Here is a 20,799-nt window from a genome sequence, read left to right as displayed (position 1 = left end):
TTTTAATCGTCATTAAAACAACGGGATGTCGAATGAACAGTAAAATAGACATTTTACGTATCGACAGCTCTCGTAAAATCGTCCAATGTATTGTGAGTGCCGGATTTGCATCAAAATGTGACGTTTACGCGCGAATTGTAAGCTTGACACGAATTGGGCTTCATTCGCTTAAAATGTTAAATTCATGACATTAAAGCGCTGTCGAATTTAACTTCTATGTAATTCTTAAGTCTCTTTCTCTATCCATAGCTTTCTTTCTCCATTTGCTTTGTATTTTAAGCTATTTCTTCCATCTACAATTTTTATAGTAAGTAAACCTATCTGATATAAAAAAAATTGCGTAAATAATAATCAAAACTTGATTTATGATTTATACGAAGACAGAAGCACCTTGCATTGCGGTGCCACAAAGGCATGAAAGTAATAAATTATTAATTATGATGAAAAGTGAAATACAAAAATCGTGTTTGCAAAAAAGTGCGGCGCCTAGCTTTTGTCTACGACGTCCCGTGTAGCGTCGGACAAAGGTACAGCGAGCGGCGAACGGGACAAAAGGCTCCCCGCGTCGAGAGAAAAAAATGACATCATTTATTTTATTGCCGTGGGTGAGAATGTGCTACATTAATATCGTAGGCCTTAATGTTGGAACGCCCTAGGCACACCATCCGTCTGCGTTGATGTTCCTTGTAAATTTCATCTGTCGTTCGAGTTATTGAGTTGGTTTGTACACTGAAAGTTGTATGACAATGAATAGGCCAGAATTTTTTTTTCTGGGACATGGAGCAAGGCTCAACTGATGTTAAGTGATACTGTCCATGGACTCACAGTGCTCGCAAGTGCCGGCGTTAAGATTTAGTAGGCTCTTTTATTCATGAACCCTAAGGCTTCAGACCCTATGTACTCGAAAGGATAAAGTACAAAAATACGATACGATATGAAAATTGGCAACGGTTTCTATTATCTGTAGAGCAACGCCAACCCGTGCCGGGATCAAGCCCCACGAGATAAAAGATCATATATTCAGCAATTGACATACGTGTAAATAGCCTAGAAATAATTAAATAAAATTAAGGTTAAACCTTTTGAGACAAGTTTGCACGCCATTTTGTGTGGCAGAATATGCGTATTTTAAATTGTACCATCATAATATTTTTGTGCCATATTCTTGAAAATAAATTATTATTATTATTTAAATTCCAATCGTTACTAATATTTTTACGGAGCAGTGTTGGCCTAGTAACTTCAGCGTGCGACTCTCATCCCTGAGGTCGTAGGTTCGATCCCCGGCTTTACACCAGTGGATTTTCTTTCTATGGGCGCATTTAACATTGGCTCAAAAGGTGAAGGAAAACATCGTGAGGAAACCGTCTTACCTTAGACCCAAAAAAGTCGTAGACGTGTGTCAGGCATAGAATGCTGAACTCAGAAACAGATACAAAAATCTGAGGCCCAGACCTAAAAAGGTTGTAGCGCGATTGATTTTTTTAACTAGTATTTTTACATTTGCGTTTTCTATTATTAAATGTCCATTGCACTATGCTTATCACTTTAGATATATATTGTGTGTGCATTGATATAAATTCTATTTTCATTTGTAAACAGTATAAAACCTTTTTTGTAATATTTGTCAAAAATATTCTATATTTATCTTCGTGAAATGGGATCCCAGATTTATGGCACCAGGCTATAACGCGTGCTTAACTATCTCCGAAAAATCGATATTTTCTAAGCGAAAGCAAAAGCGATATTGAATGTTCTGGTACATATAAATTATGTTGTAAATAGTATTTGTCTATTTTTATTATATTTAAGAAGTTTAAAGTGTAAAATATAAAAATCGTAGCCCATATAACAAACGTATAGATATTTATTTTGTCAGTCAACTACGCAACCTCGCAAACCGCTACTAATGTACACATTATGTCATATTTATTATATATCATTTGAAAACTATATTGTCTATTGTTAGCTTGACCTTATTTCTTAGCAATAAAGTATTTATCAATCTGTTAAACACACCGATTACATGACACATCTGCAATGAGAAAACATAATTATACATGTACATAATTACGTAAAATGTCGGTAGCAATATAAGTCTGTATGAAAACGCGTGCATCCATCATGCTCGCATATTTACAATGATTTATTATGCCTCGCTATAGAGATTAATTGTCTATGGAATAGATGTAACTTGTTTTTTGCTGTAAAATACATTTGCGGACTACTGGCTTGTCACCACTGGAGGGAATAGCCCTGACAAGTATACCCTCCAGTGGATCTCTCGGCAATTATGAGGACGAGCTGACATAGTGGAACCGGAATGCTTCTGGTTGGCACGTGTGAACGTGTGTGCGTGTGTGTAAGGCAAGGTTTCCTTCACCGAGTTATATCCACACATAGAAAGAAAGTCCTAGTGCACAGTGGGGAATCGAACCTACGCTGAAGGCACTAGGCCAACACTGTGATTCTTGTAATATCAGTATTGGTTATAATCGATATTATTTGTTTTAAGAAAAAGTTCGTTGACCAATTTTAAAGATTCTATTTCGCAGTAGGCACGTTCACGCTTCACGCCGCTAGTGACGTGACTATCGATGTCGATGGACCGTTTTATCGAGCTTTATTGAATTTTGTGGTTTTTAAGTGTTGGTTTATGGTTTGACCTGTTTCTGTCACGTCGCTCTGGGGTGATTGTTTTTGCACGGTTATTATTATTGTATAGCGGTTTAGTTTTCTTACTACAGATAAAATATTTATCTGCAATTTAAATATGTACCTACATAATAATACTACAAACATACGAATATATTTGATAACTCTTTGTTTTGAAGTCGGTTGTAAACAATATCGAACAGAATCTTTCAATATTTGTGATATTAACATGGCGTGTTACCTAGAGGTCCTGACTTCGAAACTCGGGGAATGTATTTCAGTTCTTTACACAACTTATGTCCTTAATTAATTTTTACTGCAGAGCACTAATTAGTTATTTGATACATCTATTTTATAGAACAACGTACGGGCAGGAGGCTCACCTGATGTTAAGTGATACCGCCACCATAGGCTCGCGACTTTCTGGCCTTTTATTCCACTCTAGTTTAAACGCCTTACTGTAGTTGTTGCTCTCGCCAAAAGAATTTAGGTATGTAGGTAGAACTTTCGTCAACTAATGTTAGTGTTATGTATTATTCATTATATAATTAGGTAAATTATAGTAAATGCGCATCACTATGGTCAGTTGTCACGGTCGGCGTGCGAGGCCACCGGTCGTGTCAACACCTACTCAAGCTGAACGCTTCCTACTCGTCCCTTCCGTAAGGGCTGCTAAATAGCTGCTATTAATAAATAGATGATATTGCTAAATAGCTGCTATAACTAGTATTGACATTTGGTAAAGAAAAATTAAATACTTACATAATATACGGATTGTGTGGTTAAAATGAATGCACTAGGATATTCTGTGTCGTGAGCAGATAGTCTCTTTCTTTTAACATTATAACAGTACTTGACAGCAACTTCTATATAGCACTTATACCTAATTAAACTAATGTTTCACGATAAAAATATTTTTTGTCTAGCATAGAACAGGTTTTATTGTTAAATTCTGTCATTTAACCAAAGACTCGGATTTTTCTTCATATGTCTTTTGTCTGAGCTTGAATTTTTGGTACAGACAGGTACAGAAGACATGGCTCATGCTTCCCCCTTAACCGTAGGAGTATGTGTTAATTGTGGACAGTAAAAAAAGCAGTCTGATCGTAGGACTGCGTTGAGAGTTTACCGAACTGCTATATAACTGGCTACATACGTCATAAATGACATCTAGTAAAAAATCAGATTCGAACATCAATGTTTTGCTTGGTTGACTGATCGAGTTTATTATCTTTTTACCCACATTTTGTTACTGTTTCATTTTGATATTATAAGTAAGTTAATAACTAAGAAAGTAAGTGTGTGCAATTCTTATGAGACATAAAGTTATTCTTAAACCAAAAATAAACATATATATGACATGCGTAAGGTACACTATTAGCTGTTATTTGTAACAGCTATTAGCAAAATACTTGTTAGAAATAACAATAACAGTTTAATTATTATACCAGCTCTTAACAGAGAACAGACCTATTTGACGTTATGATAAATGTATTTTTTAATTAATTAAATTACATGTATATCCTCGGCTTTTGTATAAAAAAATATGTATGCATTGATAATGTATGTATGCATAACCAATGTAAATTTTAACCGAATGATTGCTACAATGCTTCTGATGATGAGAAATTACTACTTGTTCCATTGCTCTTTTTTTAGTTGTAAAAACAATTGAATTTTGCATAAACAGTTTTATTGAAACCATACCATGATAACACTATCTTAAGCCATAAAAAGTAAATAAAACTAGTAGTTCTAAATTCAAACAAACGTCAGCCATATTGAAAAGCGTGACCAATGGCTGTGTAGAACTTTATCAGTGTGTGATAAGAATTCGATTTTTGAATACTGTATCCTGATTGGCGGAGAGTTCTTATCAGACTTTAAAATAAAACCTTGTTAATGTTTGAAATGGATCGTGAATTATGGTTTGTTGTAAGTATATGAACTTCGTTCTGAGATAAGACTCTGAGATAACGTTACCATTACTATGTTTTATAAAGAATAGAGACTAAAACTTTAGATTATAGATCTCGAAGTATCTAGTTCAAGTCCTAGCCGGAGATCGCGAATGTCATGTCTAATGAGTTATGTAATATGTGGATAAATTGGTCTGGACAACTTTGGATATACTCGAGACGTCTCATATAATTTCTGATGACATAAGATTTAAGTTATAATTGTCCTGTCTGTCAATTTAGTTTTGTTTTTTTGTGTTGCCAGTTTTTTTAATAGAACGCACTTAGTTAGTTTTAGAAAATATTATTATACAATAATTTCGTGTAGCTCTATGTTGGTCTATTTTCAGTTATTACTACAGTGTTATATTTCTGTCTGTTCTACTTAGGTATAATTAGTCATCCTTACTAGGGTTGCCTGGAAGAGATCGTTAGTGATTGGCCGCCCATTGCCCCCTGTATATCTCATGTATAAATTATATCTCTGTCGTTTAGAAGCTTTTTTTCTTTAATAATTATGACGAGAAGCGTTGCGGAGAAAATGAAATGAGCAGTGACTGTAAATTTAATTTTATATTATGAGTGCGTTTGCGTCTTAAATCGCTTACTTTAAATAACTTGTTCTATGAATTCATCTGTGTGTGTATATGTATATATATATATATATATATATATATATATATATATATATATAATGGCCCAGTAACTAAATACTAGGACTATTGTAGATGGCAGCGAAATGCCTTTTTGTAGAACGTCGAAATAAAAAATAAAAGCATAAATACTCTAAATAATGTACAATAAGTTGGCCATAGACAAAAAAAAGAAATGTTCTTTATTTAACCGTCATTCTTTACTGAAACGGAAATAATCTCTATCACTCATATATGTACTCTGTGGACCGGTACTTGAGAAGCCTATATTGAGCTATCAAGGAACATCGAACTCACATAAACATTATACAGTTGAAGCAAACCCAGTAATAATTTACTTTTTACCTTTCGCTACGCCAATTGATTGCATATGGCGCATGGAGCGCGCAGTGTGGTCGCTCTTTCAGCGCCATCTTGTTCCTTTTTTAATTTAATGATTCCATTTTCAAACATTTGTTTTTGATTTGCGCGAGATTTATTTAAACTAGATCCTATATTTAAATTCAGTGTTTCACCGTACATTATTTACAATATGAATTATACTTTTAATGCAATTTATTTTCAGATAATACCTTTATTTAACGTTTTAAAATAAAAATATTTAGGATAAAATTTTATCATTATCCATACAGCGGTATAAGATGTATGAATCCTTCCAATCTTTAACAAATATTAAATGATACAAAATCGCATCTGGTGCATAACATAAGTTTACGGTTCAAACAAAAAGTTCCGAACAACTGTACAGTGTTTAAGAGTTAGGTATTGTGTTCCGCGCAGCGGGGGTTCGATTCCCCGCTGTTTCACTCTGATCCCAAATTACTAGTTCACCTCGCTCACCTTCACGAACGAAAACTAGCGTCTAAATCGCATTGTAATATGCTTAATATCCAAAAATGTACTATTTTTTGTCAATATATATTAGATGAAAAATTTAATCATTTTGGCTGTTGTAACTAAAACATACTATTAATCATCAATAATATTAATGTTTAATGTAATAAATTTATTATGAGTTTATCTTTGTTGACTTATGGAAATTTTGATAGATTATAGATAAAAATAATATTAGCAAAACGCGCCACAATCCCTAAAGATGGAGTTCCAAATTCAAATTTTAGAAATGAAAATCTACGGACGGCTTGAACAAATCAGCTAATTACAGAGGCGCAGGTAAACGCCATAGAGAACAATGTCCTTATTAATCACCTCTGTGGGTGTTTAATGTCTATGGTCTGATGATTCTACGATAATCGTTGGTTTTTTATGAGAGCTTTTGAAATTTTGCCGACTCTTGTAAGATAGGTGGTGAAATATATTGTCTAAGCACAGATAGATATTATTTACTTACTTATGTTATAGTCAAGTATATGTTACAGTTATAATAAAGCTTTCTAAGACTTTTTGAAATCGGTCCAGTAATATTTAACTTAAAACGTATAAACGCGTATCAAATGCACATCTTTTATATGTATTATCTATAACTGCGTAATTATAACATTGAGACCTCTCTCTCGCTTGTGAATGATAGAAAAGGACAACTATGTCGTTGTAAGGTAATGTTAAAATGACAAATCATGTCGCATTAATTTGTTAATTTATTTCCTAATCATAACACACCTTAAGATACTTGTTAAATTTAACCCACTTTTACATTGTAATAAACTCGTAAAATGTTTAACTAAATCTACATTCTAACAATATAATAAAACTTTATCTTAGCAACATAGTATGATAAAATGAACATAGTAAAATGAAACGAGGTATTAATTAGTCACGAATTCTATACTAATATTTTAAAGAGAAACGATTTTTGTATTGAAAAGCCTCCAAACCTAGGCCTTATTTAAAAATAATATATCACCATTAGAAGCCCACATTATCCCTGATGTATGTACATAGTCTATATAATAGTTTCAAAAATGTTCGGGGTCCATATGAAAGTAATGTAACCCAATAAAAATCCTTTTATGCGGCAACTGTTTACAATAGAACAAAATGATGTACCACAGTCAATAGAAGACATTATAATCTACAAGTCTATGTGTTTATCAAAAAAAGGTGAAGGCCATTTACCCAGGAATAAAGGCTGTAAACCATCGCATGATGGTTTACAGCCTTTACAGCCCGTTTACAGCCTCGGTAGCATTACCGAATCAATACTGGTGGAACCGCAGAGCAGAGCTGGGGATATTTTAGTTAAACATTAGAGCTTGATTATTCCTGAACAACCTTCAGCAGAGTCGAGGCTTAGCTAGATTTCTTTCAAAGCCCATGGGTGGATATTTGTGCGGCTCTGGGCTATTACGAAGAATTTCCCCGTCATAGAGGCACACGCGAAAAAAACACCGACCATAAACAAGCGATGGGGAATTCCCCGTTCCGTTCGATAGACGCGCATCGCATATGGGTTGATTGTTCTATATTTTATTAAAATATCGCCTATCTGGTTTAGTGGGGACTAGGGGCTCTTTGTATCCACTGGGTACTGGGCTGCAGCCCAAAAAGCCCTTGATCCGCCCCTGTCGAAGCCGAATTTAATTTGGCAGCTAGAGCTAACTCTGAAGCTTATTCTAAGAGTCGGGGGATCAGTGCCTTTCCGAAAAGTTCTATATTTATCAAAATGCAGTAGTGATCACCGAAAAAAAACAGGTCAATGCCCTTATACAATCCGGTAAAAACGTGCGGCGTCTCCCCGGGACGTCTTTACACGTAAACTGGTGTTAAATGCTATATTTCATAACTGCGAACATTCGTTGCACCTCGGGTTTTATAAAAATCGTAAAATCTTCACTTTACTAAGGTAATACGAAACGAGAGAAATTTTTAAGTCTTTTTCCTGTTCATCTTCGCACGGTTGGACATTTATTATTTATTATAGTCGCCATTTGCTGGCTGAAGATCTCAAAAGACTTTCTTTCTAGAAACCCGCACCAAGACTCGTGTTTGGATGCCGGGGTTTTATAAGGTTTGTCACTTTGACTGTCAGGGGTGAGACAGTTGACCAGAGAAGGCAAAAATATACTGTTGTTATGTATAATCTAGTTTCGTTATTTTAATGACCAGCCCAGGTAAATTGGACGTCCAAATTCCAACTGAGCGTTGTTTAAGGCAGTCTTTGCCGCGCACAACCACTATGTGGAACCAGCTGCCCACTGAAATATTTCTGAACCAATTCAACTTAAGGTCCTTCAAAAAAAGCCTCGTGTTTGGATGCCGGGGTTTTATAAGATTTGTTACTTGGGCTGTGAGGGGTGAGACAGTTGACCAGAGAGACTTGCCTTAAGTATGTACTGTTGTTATACAAGAAGTAAAATTACTTATTCTGTGCAACGAGCATGGTTTGGGCTGAGAACCAGTTGGGCTTAGAATACAAGTGGTGTTCCCACCACCAGGAGGAAAATTAGGAATCCACAAAAGTACGAATTACTGAAAAAGGTTCCAAAATGTGACACATACACATATTCACATAATGAATAATTACATTTTTGATTATTTTTAAACTCTAGTAGTATTTATTTTTAAATAAGAAAAATACACATTTCCCTTCATAATATTAGTATAGGTAAACAATTTAGCAGCAGTTGTTAGACACAAAAATCTTTGATACAATTGCTATCTATTTAGTTAACTAGATTTAAGTTTGATTAATGTTACACGGTCCTTCCTACGGGCTTCCCACTTAAGACTCGCTTACTCATAATTCAGTTATCGTTTAAACTACTTTTAATTTTTAAATTTCACGATATTCTTAACAAATAGTTATGATTGCTTAAAAGATGTTTAGAAAATAATTGTTCCAGGATGCGTAAATTCCTTACGCGAAGCGGACTTCTTCAAGTCCCATATTATAGTAGAGTCTTAACTCTAAGTATGACTTTTAACATACAGGTTGGATATCGCCTATAATCTTACCCTTAAGTCAAGTTCACTTGGACTCAAAATTAATATTTAAAGTCAAGGTTAGACTTTACATAGTATCACTGACACTTCTTATATTATTCACGTGTCATAGCAACGAAAATATATAACAATTTTTACGTACGATATGACAAATTAGGTCATGTACTAAAAACCTTAATTAACATACAGTTTAAATGCTAGGTAATCGTAGGTAGAAGTTTTTTTTAAATATTGTATTAAAAAGTAAAAATATAATTAATATTTAATTTACATGTATAAAAAGATATATTTTTTTTATTAAAGTGATTGTGTTTGTATTACTTTTATATATATAGTAGGTATCGAGTATAAGTTTATCCGAAAATATATTATTTTGTTTATAATTGAAGATATACCTATATACTATATTAGTTTCGTTCTTTTAATGACAAGCCCAGCTAAAATTGATGGTAAACACTGGTGGAGTTGTTCGGATACCTGCAGCTAAGTTTCATCATCAGACGTCGAAGCAGAACACAAAATTCCAACTAAGCCTTGTTGAAGGCAGTTTTTGCCACGCTCCACCACTATCTGGAACTAGCTGCCACTGAAGTATTTCTGAACCAATTCAACTTAGGGCCCTTCAAAAAAAACGTACCAATGCTTAAAAAGCCGGCAAAGCAATCCAGAGCCCCAGACATTAAAAGCGTTCAAGGGCGGCGGTGTCACTTAACATCAGATGAGGCTCCTGCCCGTTTGCCCCCTGTTCTATATAAATAAAAAGATAAATCAAATCGTAAGCTAACTCCTAAACGAAAAAAAACCTTTCATTAAATAGTTAAATTGTGTTTTAATCGCGTGTGAAATACGCCATCTTGTTTACAATCCTTTAGGCATAGATAATGATATAGATTATATTTGATTCGAATCGATTTGAAAGGAGGATGTTATGTAAACCTTGACTGATTAGTAAAAAAAACAAAACGTTAAAGATTCCTTTATATGGAATAATAGTTGTTGGCTCTGAGATTATGACGTATTGAACAAATGTTTAGTATAATAGATAATTTTGTGACCAGTTCGTATCAGTAGCTTATATGTGTTTATTATTTAAATTTCGTTTAAGATTTTTCAAGAAGTACTTTAGTCACTTTTAACACTAAAGCGTCATAACTTCACAAAAAATCAACAGTGTTATGAGTCCGTTTGATTGTTTAAAGCGTAGCAGGTCACTTGAAGCCTCGATAAAAAATACTGATGTGTATCGTTGTCTTATTAGTCGTTAACTGCTATTAAAGTCGTATTGATTGCAAATAGTTTGGTTAAATGTTCGTTAAAACTGCATTATTTTGAAAGATAAATCAAGATTAACAAATAAATTAAGTACATATGTTTAATACCGTATTAACCAGATCTACCTTCAATTTTTATGTGTGAAAATTTTCTTCAAATGATCCGTTCTAGTGTTAGGTACACTAGAACATATAGGTTTTATTTAATTTAAATATTAATTCCTGCCATGTTAACAGGAGTTTACTTTTATTTGTTATGTACCTGTTCTGTTTTTAATGATAAAGTTAATCCTCCTTAAGCCTGGTTAATTTGTACTATTATTATTATTTTGTAATTTTTATTAATTTTGTTTTATTTTTGTTGCGTCTGAACAGCAAACTAACTTTTGTGGCCTCTGGCATAATGACCAGCGCTGAACACGGCACACACAGCAGGGCCAGTTACAACCACAACGCACACACATTACACACTTAAAATGTACCTTATTTTTTAACGTTTTGTTTTTTGATTATTATTATTATTGTGTGTTTCGTTAGAATGAAAATTATGTCTATAAGGCGGATTACAGTAAATTAGAAACTACTAGTATTCCCTGTGTCGTGGGCTCCTCCATTTAACATACTTATGATTTTAGGTAGGTTTAACATAATTAAACAGTACAAGAAGTATAGTTTCGGTTTTAGCATAGGGCAGGTTGAGATATTACTTAAGATCGTTAGTGAATGTTAAGTTTTGAATCGAGAGTGAAAATTTTGTTATTTAGAAAGAGGTTAAAGATGAAAGAGCTTTTGAAAGAGGAAAAGCGTTGGGTGAAGAAAATGAGTTTTGTAGGTTTTCGTATGTGATGTTGGTGTTTCTTTCCAAAAAAGGCATATTGCCATTAAGCATATTTGTCTTGTTCCATCGTGTTTATTAAGATTATACTTGCGTACACGCAGCATTAAGAGCCGTGCCAATAAGCAATTTCTATGCATGTGAAAGACCTTGTTTTTATGTAAACTGTATTTACCGTGACCTACAAAGTATGCAAAAATGTCACTGTCAAGCTTCAAAAGCATAAGAGGCGAAACTAACGTAATGGTCCTAACACACGAGACACTCGTTAGAGATTAGGTGCGCGCACGCCACGCGCATAACACGCCGTGAACGTACAACGTTCTGCGCGTGATTCTGTAATTTAGGAATTCGTTTTATAGCTTTTTGAATTGGCAAGGATCTGTGGGTAGTGAAAGATTATTAACGTTTTCTTATATGTGCGTTAATATTGTATAATAAATAATCCAGTGGCGCTACAACTCTCATATTGGATCCGTTTCTTTGATTTTATTTCACAGACTAGTAGATGTGCCTTTTGTCTGATATTTGTCGTCGACTTAGATTTAAGACATGAAGGTTTTATCACGATCATGTGTTAGATGCACACATAGACAGAATGTCCCCGGCTCTTGAGGTCATCGCTACTAGTCCAACATTACATTTACGTCTGTAAAAATACCTATACATTTTTTCGTAGCAAAGGAAATATAGGTAGAGTTTCACTTTAATGTCGTAATGTTGATTGAAGATCCAGTTAAAATTATACCGTCATCGAAAGGACTACTCACATTAAGTCGTAAAAACTGATAATCGTAACAGCCGATGACGTTGTTATTAAGTATCTAATACAAAGAATTCAGCCGGGACCTTGATTTTGGTCAATATAAATGTTGTTCCAAACGATGTCGTCGTAAACTGTTTTGACTGTATTTTGAAATCAATATGACATTTAAAAAAAAACTCGCAGTCTTCTTGTACTATGTACATAAATTTTTATTTACAACAAAAAAGTAGTAAGACCAATTTATAATGGTTGCCAGACATTTCGTCGACGTATTTAAAAATATTTCTTAAGTAAAGAAAAATGCGGTTTGAAAGCAGACATCTTGTCATAGACAAAACACCCACATAAAAAACGTCCCGCCCTTGTAATACAAAGTACGAACATAATGTTATTACAGAAAAACATGGTTTCATAAACCTGCGGTTTCTATATTACATATTACGAGCAAACATTTACTAACCACAGTCTCACGCAGACTCGTAAATTAAAAAAAATGTTTTGCAATACCGACAAAGTGATATGTTTTCACATTTTTAGGGTTGGCAACATATATTTTTTGCAAAAGTCTTCAGTACGGAAGATACTTGACGTCGTAGGTTCGATCCCAGGCTTTCCACCAATGAACTTATTTCAATGTGTACATTTAACGTTGTCTCGAACCGTGAAGGAAAACACCGTGAGTCGTGATCGAGGCGTGTGTCAGGCACAAGAGATATTTCAGATATTTCAGACCTAGACCTAGCTTTTTCCGTCATTAAAAATGTCATATACCTCCTGCGATCTTGCTTACTGCTGAGCGTCGTATCCTGACATCTTGTGCCAGATTACTGCTGCTTGCATCTCTGACGATCTCCGGCTAGGTGATTGGAGTCAGGGACCATAGTGCCCTGTTGTGATACCGGCTCGGTCTAAGTTTATCTGCGTCAGCTTGGTCTCTTTCCCTCTTGGTGTTATTGAATTATAAAAGCTTGGAAAAATTTCTTTAAAGAGTTTTTGCACAACCTTTATAACTAAGTTAACTAAGCGGTTTCATTTTAAAAGTCTTTTTGCAACGTAATAGGTATTATATAGTTAACAATGTAAAATGTGAGCTTATTTTCAAATTTACTTTAAATACATAATGTGTAAAACTTGCGTGATTAGGTACGCGGTAGAAACGTGTAACGTAGTGTCGACATCTAGTATCTGATTTGTGTAAACCACAATTGTTGCGAACTTTGTATTATATGTATAGTCCAATTTACTAAAAGGTTTGCCGTTTGACATGGTAATAATAATAAGAAAAAAGTAGTTATACGCAAAGAATTACCAGTAAGTTTCTATAAGTTACCCATAAAAAACTGTGTTCACTTGGCTTAGGCCCAGAAAATTTAAGTACATATATACTATATTTATATAATATCTCTAAATATATATATATGTCACTGAGCCGAATATTTAGCGTCACTTAGTCATTTCTTCCGTACGTAGGTGTGAAACTAATCTAAAATTATCGTAATTCATACCCACATTTTTCTTTTTCATGTGTCCTTTTTAATATTGTCCTGATCACTGTTAATTTATGAATTTATTAACACTTCGTTACATTACAATATAAAAACACAAACATAATTAAATCAAAAGGAGGGTAACTGGCGGCCTTAGCCTTACGCTTTCGAGCGATCTCTTCCAGGCAACCACATTTACATTAGTTTTAATTCCTTTGTTTTGTCCTAGTTTTGTATAACTATATGTCTTATGTATTTTTGCACTTCTTGCTTACCTTATCTAATTTTTTTTACAGTAGAAGAGATCGCTCGAAAGTGATAAGTCCATTAGTTCCATGACATTGAATTATGTCAATTATATTATATTTCTGCCAAAAATAATAATAAAAATTAAGCCAATTTCATTCCATACTATAAAATTACAGATTGCATATTGATATACATTATTTATTAAAATTCTTTTAATAACTTTAACACTTGAAACTTGAACTTACGATATTTCTTTGTTATAGGTGTGGTTTCAAAATAAGCGTTCAAAAGAACGACGCCTAAAGCAGTTGACTTCAATGGGTCGGGGCCCATTTTTCGGGTCGTCTCGCAAGATGCGCGGTTTCCCCATGAACCTCTCACCGGGAGGGCTGGAGGAGGGGCCTCCGGGGTTCCCATATTTCGCGACAGCAGATGGCAAGTTCGAGTTTGGCTATGGCCCGCCGTTCCACCATGATGCGCCGTTCTTCCACCCACCGCCGTCTATGCCATTTAACCAGCCAGGTATGTAGACTTCTGCATAGATTAGTCTTAAGTTGATTTATATAAAATCTGAGTCAAAATTCAAGAGATTTCCCTTACTATTTAGTTTTTATACGTAATTTATATAATATATAGATCTAAAGACATACAAACTTCTCTAATACAGTAAAGAAATAAGATGTCACGTAACGTTCACACAGATATATATGTTTTTCCATGTTATTCAAGGAGTCTAACAAGAGTAGGTCGTTTTGCAGGTGGAATGGAATCACTCCAGGGGGGCGAGTTTCCCGAGCAGTTTCCCCCTCCGGATCACCTAGTGCTGCCGCGGCCGTCATCTCCCGAGTTCACTTTTGGGGACGCCCCACCACCTCTCCACCCTGAGGGTCTCGTCTGGTAGCTGAAGCCGGAGCCGCGTGACTACCACGATTGATGCGGCTCGATTGGCTTTACCGTGGACTAAGTGACGCTAAATATTCGGCTCAGTGACATTTGACAAGTGACATTCGGCTAAGTGACGTTTGGCTAAGTGACACTTTGAGGCATAACCTCTTTAGTTTAATGGATGCAATAGTAGCATATAACATATTGACATATTTGTGTTTTTAAGAGGATTTTGTAAGTTATTATTTTGGTATTTTTTAAAGGTTAAATAGAGTTCAATCATATTAATTTGATTAGCGCCTATACGATATTTTTGCTTACGAATTCCACATGTAAATAACGATTGTCTGTTACAATTAATGTGATTAAATTGTGAATATTGTACAGAAATTTTATATAAAAATAAACATAATTTATTGAATAGATCTACAATTTTGGTTCCTATTTTAAGATTTCGTGTATTTATTTTTTATTATTAGGAACTTGTAGTAAGATTAGTTGTAATGTACATTCATTCAAGATTTATTTCAAATTTAATTGTAAAAATGTAAGATATTTATTATGTACATTGTAGTAGTAGCTTTTCTTTGCAATTCCATAGGGAACATTAAATATAGTTAGCGACATTTTTATGTATTAAATTATCATAATTCTTTAACATCTGCCTAATTGTTTGAACAACTTTAACAACACAACGGATAACGCATTTAAATCTCAAAATTATGTATTTTCAATTGAAAATTTTGCTGTTAAGTAAACATGATTGTTGCATTACGAGTTTTTAATTAAAAATATAAAATTGTGATTGTTACTACAACTAAACTGTCCGTGTCCAAAGAACGTGTAATCGTGTTACTGTAAATAAACAAGATATTGCGGTTTTATTATCGTATAATATATTAAAAGAATAAAAATATTTAAACGTAGATATATACCAGTCTTATAAGCATAGGCGTGTGTGGGCAGAATGTTGGGCTGTGCCCCATTACGGTTCACCCTAGGATGTCGCTTTACTGATTCTAGGCTGGACCCCTAGAACCCCCTAAGAACCCTAGACACGCCAATGCTTATAGCAACAGGGCTTAATGCCATATAAGTGGAATTTTACTACATAAAAAGGTCGCGTTTAAAACAGGACGATATAGATGTATGTATGTTTGTACTTTAATATAGGTAAGTGTTAATACAAGTACTTACTGTCTGTATTTAGTAAATTAATAAATATAATGGAATTGTCTGTAAGAATAAAATCTATTCGATTAATTTTTGATATTCTTTCATTTGACTATATCCAATTAATAATATATTTTTATGAACATGAAAGCTTAAATGTTAATTTAAGCCTAAGTAAACACTTAGACAATATACAAAGACGTATATTGTAAGAAATAAATATTCGAATCAGAAAACATAAGTCAATTAAGTATATTTATTTATTACCAGTTCGTTGCATCAAAATATAAAAATTTACATAATTAAAAGAATGGAGAGCAACTGGCGGCTTTATCTCTTTCGAGCTTTGTCTTCGAGAGAAAAAAAATGTATTAAATTAGATAAGGCAGGCAAGAAGTGCAAAAATACACATTACATATATATATTAAGACAAAGCTAAACAGGAACAAAAAAAACGAACTAAACTAAAAAAGGATAAATGATACATAAAAAGTATACATGAATCACCATATTAACAGATAAAAAAGAAAACTGAAATTAAGCAAACTACAATTTAATATTTTAAAGAAAAAATAACAATTCTAATCAAACTCTAAAATTTTTAAATAAAAAGAAAGATCTGTACGAATTAGTAAAAAAAAAATAATGGCGCTACAACCTTTTTTAGCTCTGGGCCTCAGATTTCTGTATCTGTTTCATGATCGTTCGTGAATTGAATAGGCAAGTAGGTGATCAGCCTTTTGTGCCTGTTGCACGCTGTCGACTTTTTGGGTCTAAGGCAAGCCGGTTTCCTCACGATGTTTTCCTTCACCGTTCGAGCTAATGTTAAATGCGCACATATAAAGAAAATCCATTGGTGCACAGCCGGGGATCGAACCTACGACCGACGAATTGTAAACCGTGATATAAAAAAAAAATTCCTACAAAAAGTCTACTCCAAAAAAACAGAATTTCAATTAGCTTGCTTTTTTCCTGCCCCATAACTTGAAAAATAAACATCATAAAAAAAATGTTACGTATTTGCGTTCACATCCACTACGGGTATAAACCCGAACATAAACAATTTCTACGACCACACTTTTTTTCGCAGTCCGCTTCACGTGAAATGCCCCTACTGATAAATACAGTCAAAATCTTCCCGCTTCCTTAAAAAAATCCTCACACTCTCTTTTGTAAGGTGTCAACATCTTCATAAATTGTATTGTAGTTAGCTAAAACCCGATATATTGGCAAATTTCGCAGATAATTCGTGTCATAATTGACCAATTACGAATATATTGTCGCATAAGGGGGAAAGATTCTTAAACATATAATGATAAAAAATAGGGTATATATATCCAGGTAATATATACATACACTCCAAGCATTCTTTTACATATGGTCCTGTATCCTGTACAAGATACAACCACGGCATCAGTGTTGGTAATGTGTTGTAATTAATTAAAATTTAGGTATCAGTAATCAGAAGCGCTCATTTTTTAAATTCAATAATAATGATGTCATTATTAAGGCAGATATTAATAAGTTTATAGGGTTATTATTAGTTATAATAATGTGTTAAATATAATATAATATTATAGCTTTAATATATTCAAATATAAAATTGTAAATTAATTATAAAATTACACACAACGTAACAAAACCTCACACACTTTTACGATGTACACATAGCAGTCCATGGTAAGGGCAATCCTTCCCGCTATTAAAGCCGTGGGTCCACAGCATGTTATATAAATTGAAGATTGTAATATTGGAGGTGAGCCATAAACTAAGAACCAAAAGGCAAGATATATGAACGCGCATGTAAATCATAATAGAGCTTTTTGATTGACAGCACAATAAATATTATTTTAAAATATATCCATATATTATTTATATACCGGCAAAGATATATTTCAACATATTAATATCATCCCATCATGAAGTCAGGACGGGCCTAATCGTATAGCTGGACCAAATCCAGGTAAACTAGAGAAGGGATGAGCATGCGTGGTGATTGACATGAATGTGGATGAAGCGAGAGATGTATGTCAGGACCGTAGGAAGTCCGTGGTCTCTTACTACCCTTTCTGGTAATAGTCGGGAAGATATAAAATATGAAACTGCAAGGAACATGAGTTTAGTAAGGGAATACAATTATAGGTCAAAGTGATTTTTTTCTAATATGAGTACGGTATGATTTTCATGAAACATCTTCTGATATGTTTCTGTCTTTTGGAGTTGCTTGACTTTACCCAGTGGGTCCATGTCAACTTTGAGAGTTTTATATACAGGCCCATTTTTTTTTTTTTTTTTATAAAATAGGGGGCAAACGGGCAGGAGGCTCACCTGATGTTAAGTGATACCGCCGCCCATGGACACTCTCAATGCCAGAGGGCTCGCGAGTGCGTTGCCGGCCTTTTAAGAATTTGTACGCTCATTGCCCATTGCCTGGGCTTTAGAATAAATTAGCTATTTAAGCATAAGTCTGTCTAGTTCTTTACATCTTTATCAAGCTTAACGCTACTTGAACACAAATGGATACTTAAAAGTATTGTATGGGTATAATAATTTTTACCTGGTTGAAGAAGTGAGTTTCAGAGGAAATGAAATAGCATTTGTTTACAAGATAAACTTAACATAAATATCGTGGTGCTCGAGGCAGCTGGTCTCCAGATCCTATAGTTCGAAAACAGTGATTTCAAGAGACAAAATTATTATACATACATTAAGAGACAAAAAATGCTGTTAATTTTGATGTACATTCATCAGAGACATTTCTCCGTCTATTTAGACGTGAATATTATTTATTTAAGTGTTAAGTTTACAAAATAATGGACCAAGTTTACATTTTTCACCCAACGCTTTTCCTTCAGAGACGTTTTTAACCACAAAAACAAAATATTCACTAACGATTCAAAAATTTGATATGTTTACAAACAATCTTAACAACATCTTCTCCACCTGTCCTATGCTGAAAAGGATAATATTCTTACTATAAAACAATAGTTAAATTATAAAATGTAAGTGTGTACAAATTATTGTCAAATATAGAAGATACTAACACAAGGGGTCTTAGTGTTGGGGATATGGCACTCTTAACTAAGCATGCTTTTTTATTATGTCTAATAAACGTTTTCTTGTCTTCTGTCTTTTCATCAAACCATAAAGCAACGAATGGCCTTATCACTTTTGTCTGATCCAAGGAACCTTTGAAGGAAAAAGTTAATAAATTTAAAACAATTTCATGATATACGCATGTCGAACGTAGTCAGTCACTGACAAACAAGAAAATAAGCTAAGAGTATGTCAGAATAGTATCGAAAGGAGTGTTCTAGGTCTGAAATTGAAAGATAGAGTAAAACTAGAAGAAATAAAGGACATGACACAGTTTAAAAATGCTGTTACTTCGAGTAAAAGATTGAAATGGACAGGACACATTATGAGAGAAGGTAAAGATAAATGGACGAAGAAAGTGACGGAATGGCTTCCTCGCTATAACAAAAGAAAACGAGGAAGACAAATAAAAAGATGGGAAGATGATGTGCTAAGAGTAGCTGTTCCTATCTGGATGCGTAAAGCTAGAACCAGAGAAGAGTGGAAGTACTTAGAGGAGGCCTATGTCCAAGGACAAGCTGTTTAACGGAAACCAACCGGCTTGCCGATTAATTATTAGTATTAATTTTTTTTTTAGTATTTCACGTTTCTTATGTACTATGTATGAAAACTACAGCAATAAAGGTTTTTATTATTATAAAGAATTTAAAGAGAATACTAAATTAAAGTACGTAAAGAAAATAACAAATTTTTAGTTACTTAAAATAGGGCAGTAATGCAGTACCTACCTACGATTTCTGTAAACCCCAAAACCGAAACTATACTTTGTATTATAGCAAAAACATATAACCACCCTCGCGGTTACAACATCAAACGTGTGAGGGCACACTTGCCAATTCACACGTTCAAATTAACAACGATCGCTTCTTATAATTGGAAATATACGCCTGTATGTGGTATAAGTATGAGTTTTTGTTTGTTTGTTATGACTACGACGGTGAGATTCAGAACTTAGCACAAATGAATCACTTCATTCAGACACATAGGCCGACTTGTGTCATTAAGGGAATCTGGCGCCAAGTGGTTTAACAATTAAATTAAAAACACAAAAAAATCTCATCTGTACTTTCTGGATGTTTGCAAATTTAGGTAATATTAATGCTTTGGGGATGTATTTGTATTTTTTTAATAGAATTTGATTTGATTATTCAGTATTTAATTATTAGTTGCCTTTAAAAGCGATACTTCGATTATGGCGGTCATAAAATTGTTTGGTACTATAGTACGGAGTCGGAGATGCTACTAAGATCTAACATATAGTAACAATTTAAGACGCTTCACACACACTCACATGCACGCACACACTCACGCATGTCACGAGTCAATGCTGTTAATTGTTTAAAAAATACAGGTAAAAATTGGTGTAAGAGCTGGGAACACAGACATATGTATTTTATATTCAAAAAGATTCCCAAATCCCAAAGTGTAATGCATACTTATAATGAATAAACATATTTTTATTTTTGTACTAAAACAATAGAAACCTTAGCGAAGATGGATAAGAACAATGTTTCTGAATACGATTATCTTACTTAAGCCCGGACTCCAACCAACAAAAATTTTACAGACACATTTTACAGTCCAGAAGTATGTTTGATAAAGCAGATAATTACATACACGCGTCTATGGTCTTGAGAGAGGCAGACGAATAGGATTACTGTAAACATTATAATTTCGTTTGTAAATTAATACAGAGTTTGTAAATTTAATTCAAGTCCAAGGTAAAATATCCCGTTTGAAAGACTTAGAAGATCTACAAAACTTGGAATACTCATGCGACCATGCAGCGCACGAAACATATTAATAACTAACAAAGTCTTAATAGAAATTTGAATTATTAATACTATGACATGTTTCAATTCCGTAAA

General features: G+C 33.9%; 1 protein-coding gene across 4 annotated transcripts in view; it reads left to right on the top strand.

Annotated features, from left to right (window-relative positions):
- Window positions 1-15,914, top strand: part of LOC123710295 (LIM/homeobox protein Lhx1) — a 51,268-nt gene extending 35,354 nt beyond the window's left edge. For 3 of the 4 annotated variants that reach the window (XM_045662103.1, XM_045662101.1, XM_045662100.1), the window contains exons 6-7: window positions 14,041-14,299; window positions 14,524-15,914. In XM_045662103.1, coding sequence (XP_045518059.1) covers window positions 14,041-14,299; window positions 14,524-14,678 — 414 coding nt within the window. In that variant the 3' untranslated portion in view covers window positions 14,679-15,914. The remainder of the gene's footprint in view (window positions 1-14,040; window positions 14,300-14,523) is intronic. The other variant, XM_045662102.1, reaches the window with a different exon arrangement.
- The last annotated feature ends 4,885 nt before the right edge of the window (window positions 15,915-20,799 follow it).

This window comes from Pieris brassicae, chromosome 5, assembly GCF_905147105.1.
Source record: "Pieris brassicae chromosome 5, ilPieBrab1.1, whole genome shotgun sequence".
In the NCBI taxonomy this organism is placed as follows: Eukaryota; Metazoa; Arthropoda; class Insecta; order Lepidoptera; family Pieridae; genus Pieris; species Pieris brassicae.
This window is presented reverse-complemented; position numbering and strand designations above follow the sequence as displayed.